Raw genomic sequence first — 20,964 nt, 5'->3', positions numbered from 1 at the left:
AAATACCCCAGGTTTTTAAAATGCTAAATTGCATCTCTGAGCAAAAGATCCCCTAAAGAGGTTGTTAAAATCTTGCAAAACATAGGTTTAAAAGTGGAATTCCAAATCAACTGCAAGCCAAGACCATTTTTATTTCTTGTTGTTTTTCCTCTTTTTTCCAGAAATCCCTCCCATGTTTTTCAAACCCTCAAGCCACCTTTTTAAATTCTTTGGGGTTCTGAAGGAGAGCTCAGAGCCAAGAAAAAGCCAGCAACATAAACCCTGACCACAGCGCCTTTGCCTCCTGAACCTCCGGAATATCGCAGAGCGTGCCAATCCATCGTGGACCTATCGCCAGGCTAGCTAATAAATCAGAACCCACTGTATGCTGCCCGGAGACATCCAGGATGGAGGTCACTGCTAGCAGGTTAGCTAAACACACCCCTGGTCCAAGACCCCCTCTTCAAGAATGAATACTCCTCACCGGGGCACACTCAGTTAGGCCAGATAATATCTCTGGTTTGGTCTAAAGTGACCTTGACCTTGAACTAGCCATCAGCACAGGAAGCCTTGGTTACCCAAACTATCCTAAGATTGTATTTCTTTGTGTTAAAAGATCCTTGAGTGAAATCTTAGTAATAGAAACCATAGCTCACTTGTTAAGACTAAACTCCAACACGACAACAAGTCATAATCAAATCAGATTCACTGGGCACATTGATCTGACCCTCCCATGTCTCTTTCTACCCACCTCATAGCCACCCACACTAACACACCACCACAGCTTCCAGTAAGGACAAACATCCATAAAGACAAAATCCAACACACAGGCCCTTTCTTAACCCACTGCAACTCAAACAGAGTGAGACAGAGGAGAAGTTCAAAGCCAAAGTGACGCGAGTGTGTGAGGCAGTGACGGGCACTTCCTCCCGTGCCCCTATGGCGGAGAGGAGGAACCGTTAAAACGCTATCCCTTCACCCCCTGACCTCACACTATGCTGAGTGGAAAACCAGCTGTGGGCCGCACACTCCTGCTCCTGAACTGCTGTCTCCTGGGACGGACACACAGACACTAAGCACCGGCACACACCCCTACAGTACTTTTACGGTTTGCACCGCAAATGAGGCATAAACCCACAGTAACTGGAAAATGCACAGGCTCACCATTAAGTAGGATACACACAAGGCGAGTGCTTAGGTGCATTTGAACAAAAAAATATTGTGAATGACAATGCCCTCTGTGTGACAATGCCCTTGTCTTAAATTTCTGTGTAGGCCTACACATCCCATTTGTCCTTATGTTTAGCATTAGAAATGGCCCATTTGCCGGAGGGTAGATTGGTAATCAGGTATTGGGAGCATTTTCTAACAACTAAGTGAGAGCTCTGTCTCCATCGAGCACCAAGAAGAGAACTTGTGTTTAAATGGAATGTGCCTGCCTATCCACATATTTGACATGTTAGCTCAACCAGTAGCTTGGGAGAGGTCAATTCATTTTACAGACTTACCGCAATGCTAGACCATTGGTTGGCTGCAAGGAACTGCGTGACCACCAGAATGGCTCAGTATTTAAAAATGCCTCTGAGTATCATGTTAGCTGGATTGCATCATCATTTTGGACAGTCGCTGTTAAAAATGTAATCCAGAAATAAGCATGAGCACAATCACAATTGAAAATCACTTAATTCCACAAATTATTTAAATGAACTTTACCACAAATGTGTTTTCAGTTAACAGTGAAGCCTTGACACTCAAATCCATGTTGTGACACTGATTTAATAAAAAAAACCATCTGTATACATTTTGCATGTAAATGTAAACACACAAAATATGTACTCAAGTACTATAAGTTAAGATTTCAATGTACATATATTTGCAAACGTGGGTATGCAGAGTAGAGTCCTTGCTTATTATGAGCATCTGCTCACACATTTCTGTAGGCCCACAGTTCTGTCTTTATGACCAGGCCAGAGTACATAGAGGCAGTACCCCCATAGACCCAGGTCTCAGCAGCGCCCTCTAGTGAGGCTGATCTGAATAGCAGTCTCTAGCTCTTCTTCCCTGGCTGATCCTTCTTCTTCAGTGACTCCAGCAGGCTCTTGATCCTCGCACTAGCCGGCTCCGGCTTCCTCTTCTTGCGACTTTTTATCCCGGTGGCCTGGGAGACGGAGGGCAGCAGGAGGGCGGCCAGTCCCCAGGGTGTGTGCCCAGCCGAGGTGCCAGTCCCCTGGCTAGGCTTGTTGACCTCCTGCTGCTGCATCAGCCAGGCGCTCTCCCGGCACAGCACCACAAAGCGATCCAACTGGGTCCCGTTGACGTTCTTGCTGACGTTCAGTGCTGGTTCAAACGGGTTCTGGATGTGCAGGGGGGCCACCTCGGGTTTGTTCTGCTCTTTGCCCTGGAGAGGGAAGAAATCACACACTGGCGTTATGGTCCATCTATCTTATTGGTCACGCTCAGGTCTGCAGGCTGCTGTATCTGGGACACCTAGGCCTGTTTAGAGAGGGCCAGGCTGGTACACCTCTCCCCAGGCTAGCAGGAGGGACTGTCAGCAGGCTTTGAGGAACGAGCCTCAGGGCAGCATGAGTTGGGCAAGAGCACATTCACCATGCCTCATCAATCATATATCTGACACAATTACTGCTTCTAATACGCATTTTGGATACTGTTGAATAGAGCAGGTTGAGGTCCTATGTGAACTGCTATGGGTGTTTGTGTTTCAAACTGGAGTGGATATCTTGGCAGTGTTTAGTTTGAGCACAGACCTGCCTGTGTACTACACAGGGCTGTCACATGGACTATAAAACCCTAGGTCAGGGATATCTCCAGAGCCCTTGCAGTTCCACGCATGCAATACCTGAATCCTGCCTAAGCCTGGTCATAAAAGGCCCAGTGGATGAAGAGATGGAGACTCCAATGGGATGACCATGGGGCATAAAACTGTCACTCAGAGGGCCAGAGAGAAACGTGCACAGTAAAGATGATTTATGGCCGTTTCACTCCTGGTGAAAGGCTATAGGCAAAGGCCACGGCCACCATTTTCCTATAGCGTTCCTCCACTATGTCACTCCTGACCCTGGGTTAAGGTCTTACTAGGCTGTACCTCTCAGGGGCCAATGAGGGGGAAAAAAGAGGCTAAAACGAAAACAAACATGGTATCTAAATGAATATAGGTCTAAATTGTAGAAATGTGTTTTTGCTAAGCTTGATGAAGTTCTAATTGGGATCATAACAAATGGGTGGGAGCACACATCAATCACACTCGTCTGACAGCTGTAGTCTTTCTAAGTGCTGAGGCGTCATCCACCAAACACACACTTTATTACCACCAGCTTCTCCTCTTGGCTCTCAGCCCTGGAACTAGGAGAGCTAGCCAGTGAGAGCAGAGTGTTAGTGGACGGCAATCTGGTTCTGATAGGATCTGGAGACATTTTCAGCACAATTATAAACCATTGCCATGAAACAATGGTAATTAGGCACAGGGGTGAAACTGCTGGAATCAGTTCTGAAAGTATTGCCATTTACAGCTTAAATGAAAAGTGCTCCACAAAAAGGGGACTATTTATAAAGCTCTCAGTGCACTCCCCAGTTGGTGTTCCAGAGCAAATAGTCTATTCAAATAGTCTATTCAAATAGTATAGTCTAGTCTAGTCAGGGAGACCTGTGGTTGAAGACATACAGAGTTACCTGGTTTGAGGAAACAAAATAAAAACTGTGTGTTTAACTTATTTTTATTTGTATTTGATTTTTTTAATTATTTTTTGGAGTGCGGTAGTCCCACTCTCATATTTGTCTGTTTTTATTGGATAGGGTAGTGGCAAAGTAAGGAGGAGAGGGTATGTCAGCAGGGCACGGGTCATATTTGAACCCATGGGCATATGTGTGCACTGTAGGCCTTGGTGCTTGACCACTGGACCACCCCAGGCCACGTGACTTACCTTTCTGATGTTTATGGACATCTTGTTGAAAGCGAAAGCGCCGTAGAACTCAAAGAACTCCAGCAGCAGTTGCTCTGTAGTATATAAAGAACATAGTCAATAGGTGCAAAGGGACAACCTTTTTTAAAATTCTAAATAATATCTACAGTATGCATGTACTGTACACACCTAATGTTTCGGTGTTGTTCTGCAGTTGGATCTTGCTGAAGTCGCTGACAAATGTGCAGTCGTTTCCCTCAATGACACTCTTATGCAAGGGGCCTTGGAGGAGAGAGGGGGAACAAGGTAAATGGCACTCTTTACACAGTTATGATGCCCATAAACAATACACAGATGGTGTCAGTTATCAGAGGAAGAGAGTAAAAGAGAAAAAGAGAGAGAGAGAGGAGTTAGAATTAGAGAGTGAGAGAGTGAGAGAGACCATGGCATGTCTCTGAGGCTTTGCCTGGCTCTCTATCAGAGCAATGGTGCCAGTCTCCTTGACCGTGTCAGACTGGGGTCACACAAGTGGCTGGGGCTGTTTAAATGGATGACCGGTAGTGGGGGAAGGGGAGGAGGGTCATAGCCTCTGCCAGAGTTATAGGGCCTTTATTGTGCTGTAAGCACTATGTGTGATAGTGTCTCGGCTAAGGGGGGATTGCAGGAGGGATAGATTGCTTTTGGAAGGCAATTATCTCTGAGTCAAGGTGACAGAGGGGAGTGTGGTGCAACAGCAGCAGTAGTAGTAGACAGAGAGGGAGAGTGAGAGTGGTCTGTTATAAAAAAGAATTCAGGTTCCCAGCTCGCTCCCACAGCCAGGAACTAAGTCACACATTTTTTTGGGGAAAAAAAGAGCTCAAATGGGTCAATACTTCCAATCATTTGACACCCTAGATCAGTAACTCCTGATGGTTCTGGTATAGAAGTATCAGTTCTGTGCTCCAGTACTACCTGCTAGCTCTTTGAGGTGGTCCAGGGTGGGCAGTATAGGAGTGCTCCTCCTCTGCAGGAAGAAGAGAACCATGACAGTGAGGGAGAAGTTGGAGATCCAGGCTCCAGGGATACTGCTGGTGATGCTGTGAACCCTGGCCCAGCAACGCACACTGAACACCAGGTAGCGCACCCGCTGGTCAAGTCGTCCATACAGGTACAGCAGCTCAGAGCTCTTAATTGCCACTCTATGGACAAACAAAGGATGAAGGTGAAAAATACATACATATAATATACAAGCTTGCAACTCAAGAGGGCGTAGATTTTGTGATTTGTGTAAAGATTCCTTTACCATTCCAAAGAGTTAATATAAGAATCATATTCTAAAATATTTCAATCGGACATAAGAATGTTTGAAGAGGAAAACATAAAAACTCACAGAGGAACAATCTCCACCAGGGGGCAGCCTTTAGCTGGCCATTGTCAATATCGTTCAGTACCATCCAAACATTCATATACTTCTTTATTGACATTGACTAACAGTACAAAACAATATGCTTCAAAGTCATCATGAATCTTTATAACTCCCCCCTCAGTCCTGCCCAGAAACTGAGCGTGGGTTTCTGAATGTAGGTATAAGAATGCCACACTCTCAGGCTAACATTAGAGACCACAGTATGCCTCAGGCCCAGAAACTGAGAAGTGAAACAAAAACGAGTGGCCTCGCCTCGCCTCGCCTCGCCTCGCCTCGCCTCGCCTCGCCTCTCCTCTCCTCTCCTCTCCTCTCCTCTCCTCTCCTCTCCTCTCCTCTCCTCTCCTCTCCTCTGCCTGACAAGTTTCAGGGCAGTCAGCTTGTAACTAGCATAGCAGTTTCTGCACAACTCAGGTTTCTGTTAAGTTTGTGCAATGCCAACATGGACACGTTTTGAGGAGCAAAACAAAACTGCCATTTTAGAGTTTCTATGAAGCAAGAGGTTATGACAAATAGCATTTGACATTCAAGGGATGACTCTTAGTTCTGGGGAAAACTCAACTTAAATTCACTATCATAAAGTACAACTGGCCAGTTCTATAGCCTGTGTGTGTGTGTGTGTGTGTGTGTGTGTGTGTGTGTGTGTGTGTGTGTATTACCTGTTGTTGGCCGTGAGGTCACATTGGAAACCAGAGGGTTGGTGGGCGAAGCGTACCAGTGGGCAGCGGGCATTGAGGATCTTCTGCACCCCGACACAACCGGGCCCAAACTGGTCCAGACACTCTCCAATTACAGACAGGACACTCTGTGTCACCGCCCGCTCCGAGCTCGCCCGCTTCATCTGGTACTCCATGGACATCCCTGTTTTTAGCTGGTACAGAGAGGGTTGCAGTGAGTGGATGGAGGCGGCAGGTCAAGAGGTGCTAGAATATGGATGGGCATAAAATAAACAAATATAACTACATAGAATAGACACATGTAATTACATGTGCTCACAAACACAGAGGAAAGTGTACGAAACACCTCTCTTAGTCCATAATACTTTATATAAACTCAAAACTCAAAATTCACCAATCTCTGATTGGTATGGCAATACAGTCTTGAATCTTTAATAAGCTCAGCAAACTGTCTGGTAAAGTATGTTGCGTCATTGTCTCACGTTCATCCTGTCCAACCATGCCCTTCTGAGAGGAAGTGGTGATTTTATCTCATCTTGCCTCCTCCTTCTTATCAGTGTGTTTACCTAATGAAAACTCATAGGGGCCCCTTGCATGGGGGATGTCCCTGTAGTACATCAAAGTAAACAAATTAGCTAGAACAGGAAGTTCCCACTCTCTCTGAGCAAATGTCCATCTACAGCCCGACAGAGTGACAGATGAGTGGGTTCCGATTGAACTGTTAGCATGATCTCCCTCTGTCTCACATGAGCTCTTGTAAAGGGAAAACCAAAGCAGTTAGAAAGGATGGTGTTGTGCACTGCCACCAATGTAGTAAAAACTCAATAGCCTTCTATTCTTGGAAAAGGTACACCACATAAAACATCTGATATGCCGAACATGCAGTTCAATGATGCATATGCAGTTCAAAGATGTCCATACCTTCTTCTTATTCCTCCCAGTGATGCTGTCCAGGTCCAGGAACATGTCCAGGTCACAGCCCAGCTTCCCAAAGCCATTCACAGAGGAGCCAAATGGACGAATGGTGCATTCTGGGAAATATGCAGCAGCTATGTCTTTCAGCAAAGAGCAGACCAGGAAGCGCAAGCAGATGTTTTCCTCTGTCAGTTGATACATCTCTGTAAGGGACTGTATTTGTTGGTCTATCTGAGATCAGAAAAAAAGACACACACATTGTTATTGAGGTGTGAAAACTCAAGGGCTGAAGCAAAGAATTTCTAAAAAAAAAACCTGACATACAACTGTCATGATAGCATTATCTCCGTCAACTAAATTAGTCCAAAATCTCATACACCACTGACTTGCTGTCTATAGATGCACATAGTCATCATTCTTCATTCAATAAATCTCAGACATCAGTATCTAATGTAGAAAGATGTCCATGTAGACTTACACTGTTTTCTCTGGACAGTCTCTGTATAAGGTCATTGATGGGGACGGTGCTCTGTGGTTGGAACTGAGGAGGTGACTGGCTATCAGACAGGTCAGCTGGGCCATTGCTCCTGAGTGAGAGCAGCCTGGATTTGAAAGGCACTGTGGCTTCGTGGTTGATGCTGGGGATGGCGGTTCCTTCATGTAGTGATGCAACACCTTCCTTGTTGGCAAACTCCACAACAGCATATGAACCCTACAAGACAAAACATGAACACAACACAACAATAAGTCAACATCAATGCTTTGACAGCTTTGTAGAAAAATACAAGAGGCTTCTAATTATATCACTCCTAAATAAAATTATTGGTTGCATGTACAATATTATATCCCACAGTTAGCCAAGTAAGGATCAAACATTTGAAACTCTACAGGAGAACATTCATACAGTAGTTGCATTTGTTGTAGCTGTATCCATAGCTTTTTGATATTGCTTTTCACATACAGCTCAAGATAAAGTCAAGTGTAATACTTACATAGCTCTCATAGAAGAAACATTTGTTGACATCTCCATGTCTCGATAAATACTTGAGGAACTTTTTCTCATTGGTTTTGGGCTGGCAGCTGATGAGGATCGATCTCTCTGCTTGTTCTTGCCTCTCCTCTTGAATAATATAAAATGATTTGTTTCCTTCCTTTGATTCTTAAAGCAGAGAACAGACAGCATCATCCAACAAGACTTCAACAAGGAGACAGTAACACAGATCACTTGACAGAGACAGAATAGGAAACATTCCACTATTGCTGCAGCAGGGCAGTTCCATGTAAAAGGAGCCACGAGGACCAAAATGTGAAATGAAGAGAGAAATCAATTTTCAACCATCTTCCATCATACGAATGGGGATAAGCAAAGGCTTTGCCTCCTGGTCAAACATATGGAAAAGCGTCTAAGAAAACACTGACCAGAAAAAGTCTTTAAAGGTGTTTAGAAAGAAATCAAACCGTAATAATGTTCAAGTATAGACCCTGGTCAACTAATATCAACACTTATATGGTTTTTAGGAAATGGTTTGGCTTCTGTAAGTTTAAAAATCATAAACAGGTCACTGGGTCATTCTGTTACCTAAAACCCACATAAGTGTTAAGATATTTTCAAATTTCTCTGCCTCTTGAGGAGCAAGTAAAGGTAGACCTACTAAATACTTGTGTAGTGTTGTTACTGATATCGATTTAGTTTAATTAATTAATAAGTTATTAAAACTGGTCATTCTATTACCAAATCGGTTACAGAATGACCAAGTCAAGTCAGGAATGGAATTAATTAAATTGGCTACATACTTATTGTACAGGTTGTACAGAACCTAAAAGGGTTCTTTCTCTGTCCCTGTGGGAGAGCCCTTTAAGGAACCCATTTGGGTTCCATGTAGAACAATTTTGGGCTCCAAAAGGGTTCTTCCAAAGGGACAGTCAAAAAAACAGTGGGAAATCATACAGTAGTCCTTACAGACCACTACACCAACATCCTCACAAAGCATCGCATTAACTGACTTCCATTGAGAATGATGACATACGTCTACAAAAAGGACATCAAATGATTCATATTCATCATTAAAGAGCACACTGATACATATGGTGTGACAGATTCTTAGGATCCTCCCCACACCGGTTGCAGATAATACATAACGTTTTCATTCATCTATTGAGGCAAACTAGGAGCAGATTGTGTGTCATGACATAGGTCTACAGTACTTTATTTAGTCATTTTTTTGCTGCCAAAAGTGTAGACTATTTTCTTCTGGTATAATGAAAAATGGCTAGCAGTTGATTGTATACTGAGGTAAGTTACATTGGGTAGCCCACTTTACACCATTAAAATATGAAGTTAGTTGATTCAGGCCTAGTGGTGGTTATGTATTGCTGTGGCTGCACGAGTTTATTCACGTGTACGGTACCTCCTAAGTTGTAAGCAAGCTTTCTCCTCTGAGGTGAGGAGGGTCTACACGACTAAGTAGACATGTGCCACAGACATTAAACACAAAGTTTCTACTCTACTTCCGACAGCCAGACAGCAGTGCAGCTGCTTATTTTGGCTCACGCGCTGTCAAAATTCATTGAATGGCTTCATAGCTGCAATGAGAGATTTGTCGGATTGACTCTGATGGTTGCATGACCAACTTACCGATTACGTCTTTCTTAATGAGTGCTTCGGATTTCGTGGCAATCGCACTTATTCCGACCTTTCGCGAAAAACATAAATCCAAGTTTTTAAGGCACTTCAAGAGGCTACCCCGTCCTCTCATTCGTAACCTGCACACCCCAATGGAAGACGCCATTACTGCCCTGAGTAGAATGAGGAGCGCATGCGTGACCTGTCAGTTCTATGGAATCCGAGAGCTGTCAAATATTACTAATGCGTTTTGGTATTTCAAGTGGTGAAGAGATCACCGATAATGTTCAAGCGCCAAGGCTACTGTAATACACTATTAGTACTGTTGTGATATACGTGTTGTATGAATCTTGTTTTGTCTCTATTCTCAATTATGTATGAACTTCAATAGCACTGATAGGTGACATCATCAGACTGGTGGAGAGATATTGCGAAATACTTGTTTGAGGCAGTCAGACGGGTTGTTAAAAGAAAATACCCAACTATTCATCGAAAGTTGATAACTGCAAGTCTTTCATTCTGCTTATAGAAATCAAATATTACATGTGCCTTTTGTCGGGGGGAAATTAAAGAAAATGAAAAGAAAAACGAAACTCGGACACGCAACCAAATGCCTGTTCTCCACCTACACACTGCGGTCGACTTCCTCTGTAGTAGCCTACTTCCTCGTGATAAGTGACATTCCGCACAGTGAGCACGAGAGTTGACAGCATTCGGACGCAAGTATGGAGAGTGCGCAAGCGGATCACCTGTGACCGTACTTTTTGTTGCAACGCAAGACCAAAGTAAGTAGTCTACTATTATATTGTCGCTTATTAATGATATTAACGTCAAAACGTGTCAATTGTATTTAATGTACATCATATATTCATATATAATGGGGTAGATAGGTCTATAAACTATTTTTTAGGGATTATATTTTAGCCTGTGTCTGTAAATTGTTGCTCTGCATTTAGTGCCACACACGGCAGTAGTTTGTACAATGGAGTGAGTGAGCCTTTACAGTAACCCACAGAAACTGAGACTGACTTCCCATTTTTCATGTGATTCAGAGGTTTAGGCTTAAGATTAGAGTTAGGGTTGGGCAATTTCAAGTGTTCATCCCAATATGGCTATGTCTGATTATTAAGTCAAATTCAATGTCTTTTGTGTCCTATGAAATGTGGGGGCAATGTCCCTGGGGCTTCCCAACTTGTTGTGAAATTCCCTTCATTTGCAAGGAAAACTGTAAATGCCCCTCCTCTATTTCTCCCACACGTTGTGCCAGTACAGCATGTCACAGGGTAGTATCAGACTGCCCTACTGGTAGGTGATTTTGTGTCAGACTTGGAGCTAACATGGAATTAGTACTAAATTGGATTGTCTGTTCCATTCTAGAACCAGGTGAAGAGAATCACGATGGATTACAAATATGACAGTGCTGGAATAGAACTCTTGCTGACACACATGAACATAGAGGACATCATAGACGCGGTGGAGAATCTCTATCACACTGAAGAAGAAGAAGAAGAAGAAGAGGAGGAGGCAGCGGTGTCATTTGAGGAGGGTCTCTCTCAGGAGGCCATGGATGAGAATGAGGAGACAGTGGACTCCGGAGACATTGTAGTGTCAGGGACCCAGGAGAATGGTAGAGTCAGGTACGGGACTGTGTCTGATCTGCTCACATTCGTCAACTTGATCTCTGACATGCAGCCGACATCACTCCAGCAGATGCCTGAGGAGATGGGTGTGTTGCTAAACAAGGTGAGTGTTTCAGGAACGAGTAGTCTAACAGGGGTGTTGACATGCTCATAATATTTTTTACATTTATATGTAAGAATTTTCAGACATACCTACAAATATTTTAGAAGCTTTTAGTACGTCATCAGTGCTCATTGTTTTTTACTGGTTCAATGCAGAAAGATATGGTTCTCAAGAACGGACGTTATCGAATCGATTTGGATGTATTCCTGTTTCCATGGAAGTTGACCTACAAGAATCCGGGCTCTGGCCACGTTCCCAAGGGCTCTTTTGGCAAAGTACACCTGGCCCAGGACACCAAAACCAGGAAGAGAATGGCATGCAAACTGGTGAGTGCAGTCCTGGAATGTCTGTTATGTTTGTAGAGTGGATTTCTCGAAACTGCTGCTGGAGGCTGGACTTTGTGCCAAGATTTTCTGCCAGTCATCTTTATTTGGAAGTCAAACAGTAACCTTGTTTCTTGCAATGACATTTCTATATCAAGACCCCAAGTTTTCTCTGCAACACATTTCAAAAGCCAGTACTGCAGATAGAAACTGAAAGTATTGTCCAGCCTCAGTCACACAGGAAATTCAACAGAAACCCCCCATAGCAGTAGTTTTGTATTCAAATGAAGAGGACAAGAGCCTCAGGGACTCATACGTGATAGGCCAACAGCAGCTAGGCCTGCTTTTTTGTTATGTAAGTTTACATTTCTCTTTTCATTTGAAACCCATGTTATCATTTTGAACCTGACACTGGTATTTCACCTGGGGGAGGGCAGTGCAGGTAGTAGTTTTGGCCACAAATGAGAGTAGTTACAGGCAGGATGTGAGTTGTTTCCTGGATAGCCAGTGGTATGTTTACATAGACACTGCTCACAATACAAACCCTATAGACACCTGAGTCACTTTTAAGTCATAAATAATGCTCCCAATGGAATAACTGGTTTGTATACAATGTATTGCAACTGTAGATTCCAATGGAACATTTCAAACCTGCCGATGTGGAGATCCAAGCCCGGTTCCGTCATGAGAACATCGCTGAGCTCTACGGTGCCATGCTCTGGGACCAGACCATCCATCTGTTCATGGAGGCGGGCGAGGGTGGCTCGGTTCTAGAGAAGCTGGAGAGCTGTGGGCCCCTGAGGGAGTTTGAAATCATCTGGGTGACCAAGCAAGTCCTCAGGGGCCTGGAATACCTCCACTCTCACAATGTCATCCACCACGACATCAAACGTAAGCAAGAAGCACCCCCTAAGGAGCCTCTGACTGTCTTTATTCACTGTATGTCAACACCTTATTGTAAATGACACAACAGTTTGGTTTAGATAAGGGCTGCTCCTCTCAGGTGTGTCTGCCTAACGTAGGAGGAAGCTGTGGCTTTGCTGACGGTGGTCAGGTCACACAGGAAGAGCTTAGTGTCTGGTAACTGCCAGCCCACTGAGATTTCTGGAACACAGGAAGATAGGTTGAGAGAGTAAGGCTGGGGTTGTTGGTCTTAGTGAGCCATTTCAACCACATCACCGGAATCAAAGGAGTCTCTGGAGCTGTCTGTCAGCCAGTCAGGGTTGGGCTACAGGCACTTTGGTGTCTGGAAATTCCAGTCAGTCCCTCCCTTGCAGTGGGGTTAACTGTAGGGTGCTTAGGAGCGAGTGAGTTATGACAATGGACAGCTTTGTGGCCTGGCCTGTTGACGTGCTTCTGTGGTCCTGTGCTCTTCCTGCCTCCAGTCAAAATATGTAGTTTTACCTCAATGAGGTAAAGGACCAAAAGGGCGAGAGGTTTGGGAAAGGCCTGCCTTTTAATTATCTGTCAAATTCATTGCCAAAACCATGACACACTGTTTGTTTGACTTTCTCAGTAATTGCTCATGAAGCTTTAGTTCCCTTTCCCTAATGCATAATAAGAAGCAGTGCAAGGGCATGTTTGATATACCGTGTGGTTGTGAACTCTAACAAATTTTACATCGGTCCAAATGTTGATACCACATATTTCAAATATGCATACAATACACCTCCAATATAAATCCACACAACCTCCACATCAACGGTTGAGGAGGATAGAAATATTAACCTCTGAGAAACTGCACCTTGTAAAAGTATCTGTATCTTACATCACAAATGCCTTAGCAATGATACTGTATAGCTGAACAGTTTTATTCAGATTGTGAATTTCACCTTCCTCCTTCCTCCCACTCTCTAGCCAGCAACATAGTCCTGATGTCAGACAAGGCGGTGCTGGTGGACTTTGGGCTCACGGTGCAGATGACAGAGGAGGTGTACACTCCCAGGGACCTGCGAGGCACAGAGGTGAGTGGCACTGCTTTCTGTGATACCAGAAATGATAATGCAATGCATGGGGAGTGTCTATTGTACTTTAGTCACTATTCAGTGTATGAGCTTAAATACAGTAGGTGTATTTATTAGAAAAGCAGCTGTTTCTAGTTCAAGATTGAGGTCACAAGGGGCCTCGGGGTGCTTTTCAAAATGATTTTGAAGACATGTCAATGCTTGTCTCATCAGTTAAAACAGTATGCTGGAACATCACAGTGCAAACATTGAGAGACACTACTGTATATTCAGGAGGCATTTGTTCATAGGCAACATAATGATCTAAAATGTCTATAGCAATAATTGATTTGATTGTTATTTTGCATGACATCCTCTCAGCTAATGTGAGTCTGGATAAAAGTGGTATTTCCAGCTTGTATAATGAATCCCTATCCACACATGGGAAACTACACATTTAGGATGAGGCAGGCAAGATCTTTCTCACGACCTCTTCCTCCCTCTCCTCCATACTGCCCCTCTCTCTTTGGCCCCTCTGTATGTGAGTGGGCCTCTAGTGGCAAGGCGGGAAAGTCCCAGGGCAGACACCCAGGCCAGCAGTAATAATAGGGAGAGCTAGTAAACAGACGGCAAGCAGAACAGGCCTGCTGAGGCAGAAATTAACGGGGGAGGGCTGGAAATTCCAACCGAGACATGGTCTCTGGCTTGTTTACTGCTTCACACTCTACAGCACAGACCACAGTACATGTGCATAGAACTGCCTCGTAGCCCAGCTGTGTGTATGGCTAATGTATGGAACCAAAACAAACAATGTCTTTATTTGCCAATCAACTGTTTGGAATGTGGTATTTTCTGCACACAATTTATTCATTTAATTGTTTTCCTTTTGCTTTCATATTATGATGGTTGGCCTTATTAGTAAATGCAGTTTTTTTTTTTTTTTAATACAGATAAAGAGCAAGCACTTTCCAAACGCATTAACACTTGTTTTCCATCCATGTTTGTCATTGCATTTTTGCTAAGTGTTTTCTTGGTTTTCTCCCTCAGATGTATATGAGTCCAGAGGTGGTTCTCTGTCGAGGGCACAACACCAAGACAGACATCTATAGCCTGGGCACCACCATCATCCACATGCAGACTGGCAGTCCACCATGGGTCATACGCTACCCACGGACAGCCTACCCATCCTACCTCTACATAGTAAGCATCTACTGACAATACACCAAAACATACACCATGTAAACATAGACCTGTGAATTCTGGGTACAATGCTGAGTATTTCAGTGATGAGTGAAATATTGACACAGGTGTTCACTAAGTTTGTTTGTAAAGTGGATGCTGAAAGAGGAGAAAACCCATTTAGTAGTCACTCATTCCTTGAAAGAGCGGAACATACTGTAGCCTCTCTCTATTAAAGATGAAACAAACATTGTATGATTACACTATGATAAAGTACATCAGATAGAATTGAGTTCATACTAATTTTGATGCACTCCTAAAAGTCAAACTTTTTTCCATGACCCACTTCAGTTTTACATGGCCTACATTATACAGCAAGTGCTTACCGACATCACGTGCAGATCTCTTAACGTGACTCTTACTCTGGCACATTTCCATAGTCCCTCAGGGTCCATCTTGGTAGTTCCGTTTCACTTTGTAAATGTTTTTCCATGACCATGTTCTTGATTTGAAGTTTCTCTTTTTGAAGCCTTATTTATGTCACATTTATGGACCAACTTCCCTATGAAAGTGCTGTCAAAGGGAAGTGCCTACGTGCCTTGTACTCTCAATCGTGCTTATAGTTGGCCTCTCTCAACACCCAACTGTACCTATTGAACTTATTTTTAAGACTTCACTCAATAGAGAGACCAGTGAGATGGTTCTGTTGTGGTTCTCTCTAACCATGGTTGTGTTGTGGTTCTCTCTCCCCAGATCCACAAGCAGGCTCCTCCTCTGGAGGACATAGCTGAGGACTGTAGCGTGGCCATGCGGTCATTCCTGAAGCGGGCCCTGGAGAGGAACCCGGTGCAGCGGAGCTCTGCAGCGGAGCTCCTGAGAGATGAGGCCATCAACCCCCCCAGAGAGGACCAGCCTCGCTGCTGGAGCCTAGACTCAGCCCTGGGAGAGGCCTCTTATCCTCTGCTGCGCCAGCACAGCCAGCAGCAAGACACCACACAGGGTAGGAGTGGCGTAAACATAGGGCCTAAATTGAGGGAATGGACACGCACCCAGAAACACATACTGTATATATCAATATGATACCATGCACACCCTCAATGTTACAATGTACAAATATGCCAGTATGCCAACATATGTATTGATATTAACCTTTTCTTCTTTTTTTTTTTGCAGAATCTTCTTTGTACTCTGAGGACTCTGCTCACATGAGGAGGAAGGGATCCCTGTACATCGACCTGGGCGCCATGGCTGGCTACTACAACATAGTGAGAGGACCCGCTACCACAGAGTATGGCTGTGACTCTGAGCTGTGACTCTGAGCTGTGACTCTGAGCTGTGACTCCCTTTGCATGGCCTCTGAAGTGGATGTGAACTTTTTTTTACGTCAGGGACGTTATGTGGTTAATCAGACACCATGAGGAAGTGTGTGACTGACAAAGTTTGGTAAACCCACCAGTAGGATGTACTGTGTAGCAAGGGCACGTTGGTTGATCGATTTAACGGCACTGGACAGGTGCAATGAAATGGACCCATTCTGAAGAGTTCTGTTCTGGTTCTGTAGCTAGCTTTGTCATCTCTCAGCAACGCTACATGCTTGTTGGTTGTTAGAGATGTGTCACTCAGTAACTGTGTTTCACTAGCTAGCAATATAATACTGTAAGTGACATCTTTTGGGATGTTTTGTATGTACATCATGCTGTATATTAACATGATATTCAAGTTTGTTTCTCAAAGAAATGTGCTTTAAAGAAATGTGCTTTCAAGACAGTCTTTTAAGTCTTGTGCTTGACCATGTCCATATGAAAACCGTGATTACTGACAGGATATGTGTGTTGTGTACGAACAGTGTAAGTGTAATTGTTTGATATCTGTGAAACGCATAGTGTACTGTTTATTCCTGTGGAATATATATTTTTGAGTAATTGCTATGCAAGTTACAGTATAATCAGTGATATTGTACCTGTTGGGTTTGTGATTTTCTTTTGGTGTCATCCAATGAGATTACTGGTACACAATAATAAAAATATAGTTTTGTTAATATATATGTAAATGTATATCAATGGGTGTTCTTCTCATCTTTTTTTGTTTTGTTTCATGGGTGTGCATTAAAATACAGTCATAGTATTAACTTCAATAAAATAAAAATAAAACCACCTTTCATTTTAATTATCATGTTTACAGTATATAGTAGTTACTATGTCTATGTATTCTCTCCAGTAAAGTAAGGTTTCAAAAATATAGTTCGTCAGTCATGTTTTCCATCTTAAAAAATAGATAAGTAGGCCATATTTGTTCTTCCATATAATTATCAAGATAACTGACGAACAGCTTGATAGCATGTATCAGCTGGGGTGGAGTGAAGGGGGAGTTGTATTTTGTTCCTGTCTTTCTCTGCTCGTCACTGCTCCCCCTGCTCCATCATGATATTGTGGTGACAAATTATCTCCTAACATACAAAAAAGCATGTAGCTTGGGCTGTAGCTCATACAGATAAGTTTCTGCTCTTCAGGATATGAACATCAAGCTCTCATGTCAATTCAGTATGGTTTAGATGTTCCTTTTTCAAACTCATGAAGGAGCGCATCCTAACCAAACTTTCATCTGTCTCTGTGCCTTAGTTTCCATAAATCCTGCATATGAACAGTTCTTAGATGGAATCTAATCTCTCCCTGTATCAGTGGTTGCGCCTCGCTGGCGTCATGGCGACCGCGTAGGCGGGGATGGGGGCGGGTGGCAGGGATTCCCTGACCGCGATGACGACTCACACCGCGGCCATGCCCAAATATGGCTGTGTGAATGTCCAAAACAACTTTGCCTAAAGCACACTACAGATAGCATTACATTAGTTTTAATAAGTGTTAGGCAAACCCCCCTATGCCACTAAGAAGCCTCACCTACAGATGTGAGCGAGAGAGAAAGGGAAGTGCATTTTCTGATGACAGTAGTTCACGCTATACCCTTGAGGCATGATTTCCAAATATTGTTGATTACTTAGAATTATGACGCTAAGGTCAACTTCAATTAGCTTTTAATTATCTTATGGTTAACAGGGGAATCCACTGTAGCCCACGCTGTGTCATTGATTGCCAGTTGTGGGCGCTGTCAAGGTATTGTATCTATTTACTACAATGACTACAATACTGACTGCTATGACACTAATAATGTGGAGCAGCTTGGAACGTGTTTAAAGTTTTCTTCCTCTGACATCCAGATTGGAGGGACAGCCGTAGAGAACATTGAATTCAAAATGCTGTACTTTATCGCCCTTATATGGACTTCAGGCAGTATTGCACATGAATACAGAAATGCTCTGAAAAAAGTAAGCAACACGTCAATCCAAACATGCAACGGTACAAATAGCCTGTTAGTGTAACCAGGGTTTTTTGGTACTATGGTTATTCTTACATTTTAGCAACGAGTTTTATAGTGAATTCTGCAATCTATGGTTTATGAATCATTTATCAATTATTTGGGGAATGTGGGGGATCTTCATAACAGATTTGACCAAGTTTAGGTTACAACTTTACTGTTCAAATGTATGCATCGGCCTCCATGTATCAAACTGGTAGAAAATACACTCCTGTGGTTTTAAAACAGGTTGATGTTTTTAACCAACAGAGGGCGGTATAAGACCGTGTTTTAAAATGGCACAACACAAAGGGATGATCATTGCCTGAGAGCTACAGTATATTTACATTTACATTTATGGCATTTAGCAGACGCCTTTATCCAAAGCGACTTACAACAAATACATTTGTCTAAGTAAGTGAATCATCTATCCACCAGTCATCATAAGAAAACGTAATCTATGCTAGGACCAGGCAGTCACAAAGCTAGAAGAAGGAATAATTACTTCTTTTAATTTATTATTAATTTATTTACAGTAGAGAAACTGTACAGGGGGGTAGTGGGGGTGAAGAGGTCTTTAGGAGGGACCGTTAAGATAGGGGTAAGGGATAGGTCTTCAGTCTACGGCAGAAGATAGGTAGTGACTCTGCAGTCTTGACAGCAGTGGGAAGCTCGTTCCACCAGCGGGGCGCCAGGACAGTGAAAAACCGTGACCGAGCAGTGCAGCTGCTGCATCCACGTAGAGGCGGCGGTGCCAGGCGGCCAGCCGAGGTGGAAGAGCGAAATGATCGGGCAGGGGTTTGGGCGCTGACCATTGCTTGCAAGTAGGGAGGGACTGTTCCCTTTGCCGCCCGTTAGGCGAGCACCAGGGCCTTGAATCTGATGCGAGCTGCTACCGGGAGCCAGCGAAGGGTGCGAAGGAGGGGGGGGGGGGGGGGTGACATGTCACAGTATGTGAATAAAATGTAGGATTTGGATTCCAAAAATAAAAGCTTACTCACTTACCTTACGTTATGTTACTACACTCCCTAGCAAGGATCATGTAAATAGATACAAAAGAAAACAGGCTTAAGATGTGAAAGAAAGAAATGGAAGAATGACCTACTGTATGGTTTTAAAAATGTGGTTATGATATTGAGAAACCATGTGCAATTAAACATAGTAGAGTGCATGAGTGTGCATGTATGTGTACAGTACATATGTGTCAAACTCTCTCCACACAGTGTCTACATCTGTGTGGCTGTGTGTGAGAGCTGTGCTGGCAGGTGTGAAACCCTTCACACACACAGGGAGATTAGCAGGGTCCTGTAGGAGCAGGTTGAGTGAGTTGCTCCAGACGTTGGTGTGTGTTTGTGCGCCAGAACCCAGTGCTGCTTGGGCTCTAAGCTCACCCAAGGCCCACTGGAATCCACCGGCCACAATGAAGTCATTGTCTCCCCAGAAACACTGCACTCAACCCAGCAGGTGATTAGCCAACTCCCTTACTTTACTCTACTGTATTATCTGTGGCTTATTACCTGTGTGTGTGTGTGTGTGTGTGTGTGTGTGTGTGTGTCTGTGTGTCTGTGTGTGTCTGTGTGTGTGTGTGGGTACAGTATGTGTATACACAGAGTGTACTTGTGTATGTTGTATTGGAATACATGCCATAAATATCTATCCGAAAAGTGTTAAAACACTGGTGTCTAGCAATATGGCTACTTCGCATTAAAAGTTTGGCGATAGGAATGAAAAAATGTACAGCTAATTTCGATGTTTGTCAAAACTAGGTCATTTCTCTCCAAGGCCTTTCAAACTGACAGCTCCAAAGACTGGCAGTCCTATTCAAGTCAGGAGTGCTCCATCATCACATGCAAATATGCATTTGAACAGGAACGTTCTCCTCAGCCCACCTGACAAAGCTCTTTCTGTACGGCCACAGTCCGAGTCAGAAACACCAGGCAGCCTTTATGTGTGGAGAGTATTCACTGGTGACATTTGACGAGCCGTTTATATGACAGACCACTATGAAGAAGCTCTTTCCTCTCTCCCCTTAGTGCTTCCCCCCGCAGGAGACATGTGGTACATTGACGTTGGCAGGGTTTGGTGGCTCACCACCACTTCTGTGTCCTGTATAGTCAATGAACTCTGGGTAGCGTTAGGCTAGAACCAACTGTAGGAGTCCATGAGTCACTCCCTTGGGTCCTCATTCAGAGGGTATGGTTTGCCATACATACATTATCAGTGTTTATATGCAGGGCTCACTCATATTTTGTTTATTTTTCCTCTTCAAAATTGGTTTGGTCTGTTTACTGAGACGATGTGTGAGTATGCAATTATCTGTGTGTGTGTGTGTGTGTGTGTGTGTGTGTGTGTGTGTGTGTGTGTGTGTGTGTGTGTGTGTGAGAATGTCTGTGTGTGTGTGTGTGTGTGTGTGTGTGTGTGTGTGTGTGAATGTCTGTGTATATGAGTGATTGTTGGAGTGTGTGTGCGCATGCATATTCTCCTTGTTTGACTTGGCTGTGGTGGCACTCTGGCGTTGTTTTGCTGTTTGTTTTGCCCTCCGCCAGGTTGAGATGAGAGCTGAGTGCAGAGCAGGAATGACTAACAACATGACCCATATTCTCTGAGGTGTGTTTCCCCATACTCCCTGGCACTGCCTCGACCCTCTGGCTGAGGATCTATGGAGAAACATGTTTGGGGGCACAGTATGGCTGGATACGCCCCCAGTGCCACCCCCCCCCCCCCCCCCCAAGAGGAATGCAAGTTGTTCCTATAAAACCATATGCTCCTTTACACAAACCAAAGTGGTTCCTACTGCGAGTGGCAGATACCTCAACAAAGAACAGTAAAGCTGCAACCTCACTGGTGGGCTCTGATATGAAACAACTCTGAAATGTCTTGCCACAGTGCATCAGCTTGTTTTCTTGTTGAGAAAC

The 20,964-nt window shown here is 43.8% G+C and overlaps 2 protein-coding genes across 2 annotated transcripts; one reads left to right on the top strand and one right to left on the bottom strand.

Moving 5' to 3' along the window:
- Positions 1-1,735: 1,735 nt before the first annotated feature.
- Positions 1,736-9,679, bottom strand: mtpap (mitochondrial poly(A) polymerase; the record flags this gene model as incomplete). The annotated part of the gene is made up of 9 exons (XM_083673286.1): positions 1,736-2,377; positions 3,918-3,991; positions 4,086-4,178; positions 4,848-5,074; positions 5,958-6,169; positions 6,897-7,121; positions 7,369-7,602; positions 7,883-8,049; positions 9,526-9,679. The coding sequence occupies 9 exons, from the start codon at positions 9,677-9,679 to the stop codon at positions 2,027-2,029; spliced, it is 1,737 nt and encodes a 578-aa protein (XP_083529412.1). The 3' UTR covers positions 1,736-2,026.
- A 531-nt stretch (positions 9,680-10,210) lies between these two features.
- On the top strand, positions 10,211-16,848 carry map3k8 (mitogen-activated protein kinase kinase kinase 8). Its single transcript, XM_083665590.1, has 8 exons — positions 10,211-10,298; positions 10,891-11,256; positions 11,412-11,582; positions 12,209-12,470; positions 13,437-13,543; positions 14,570-14,722; positions 15,455-15,701; positions 15,875-16,848. The coding sequence occupies exons 2-8, from the start codon at positions 10,912-10,914 to the stop codon at positions 16,012-16,014; spliced, it is 1,425 nt and encodes a 474-aa protein (XP_083521716.1). The 5' UTR covers positions 10,211-10,298; positions 10,891-10,911; the 3' UTR covers positions 16,015-16,848.
- The last annotated feature ends 4,116 nt before the right edge of the window (positions 16,849-20,964 follow it).

The sequence above is a fragment of the Argentina silus genome (assembly GCF_951799395.1).
Source record: "Argentina silus genome assembly, chromosome: 1".
NCBI lineage: Eukaryota > Metazoa > Chordata > Actinopteri > Argentiniformes > Argentinidae > Argentina > Argentina silus.
This window is presented reverse-complemented; position numbering and strand designations above follow the sequence as displayed.

Excerpts from the sequence above, each read along its gene's own strand:
- map3k8 (XM_083665590.1), top strand. The coding sequence starts at position 10,912 with ATGGATTACAAATATGACAGTGCTGGAATAGAACTCTTGCTGACACAC. Across the intron at positions 12,471-13,436 it reads CATCCACCACGACATCAAAC|CCAGCAACATAGTCCTGATG; the intron begins GTAAGCAAGAAG and ends CCCACTCTCTAG. Across the intron at positions 15,702-15,874 it reads GCAGCAAGACACCACACAGG|AATCTTCTTTGTACTCTGAG; the intron begins GTAGGAGTGGCG and ends TTTTTTTTGCAG.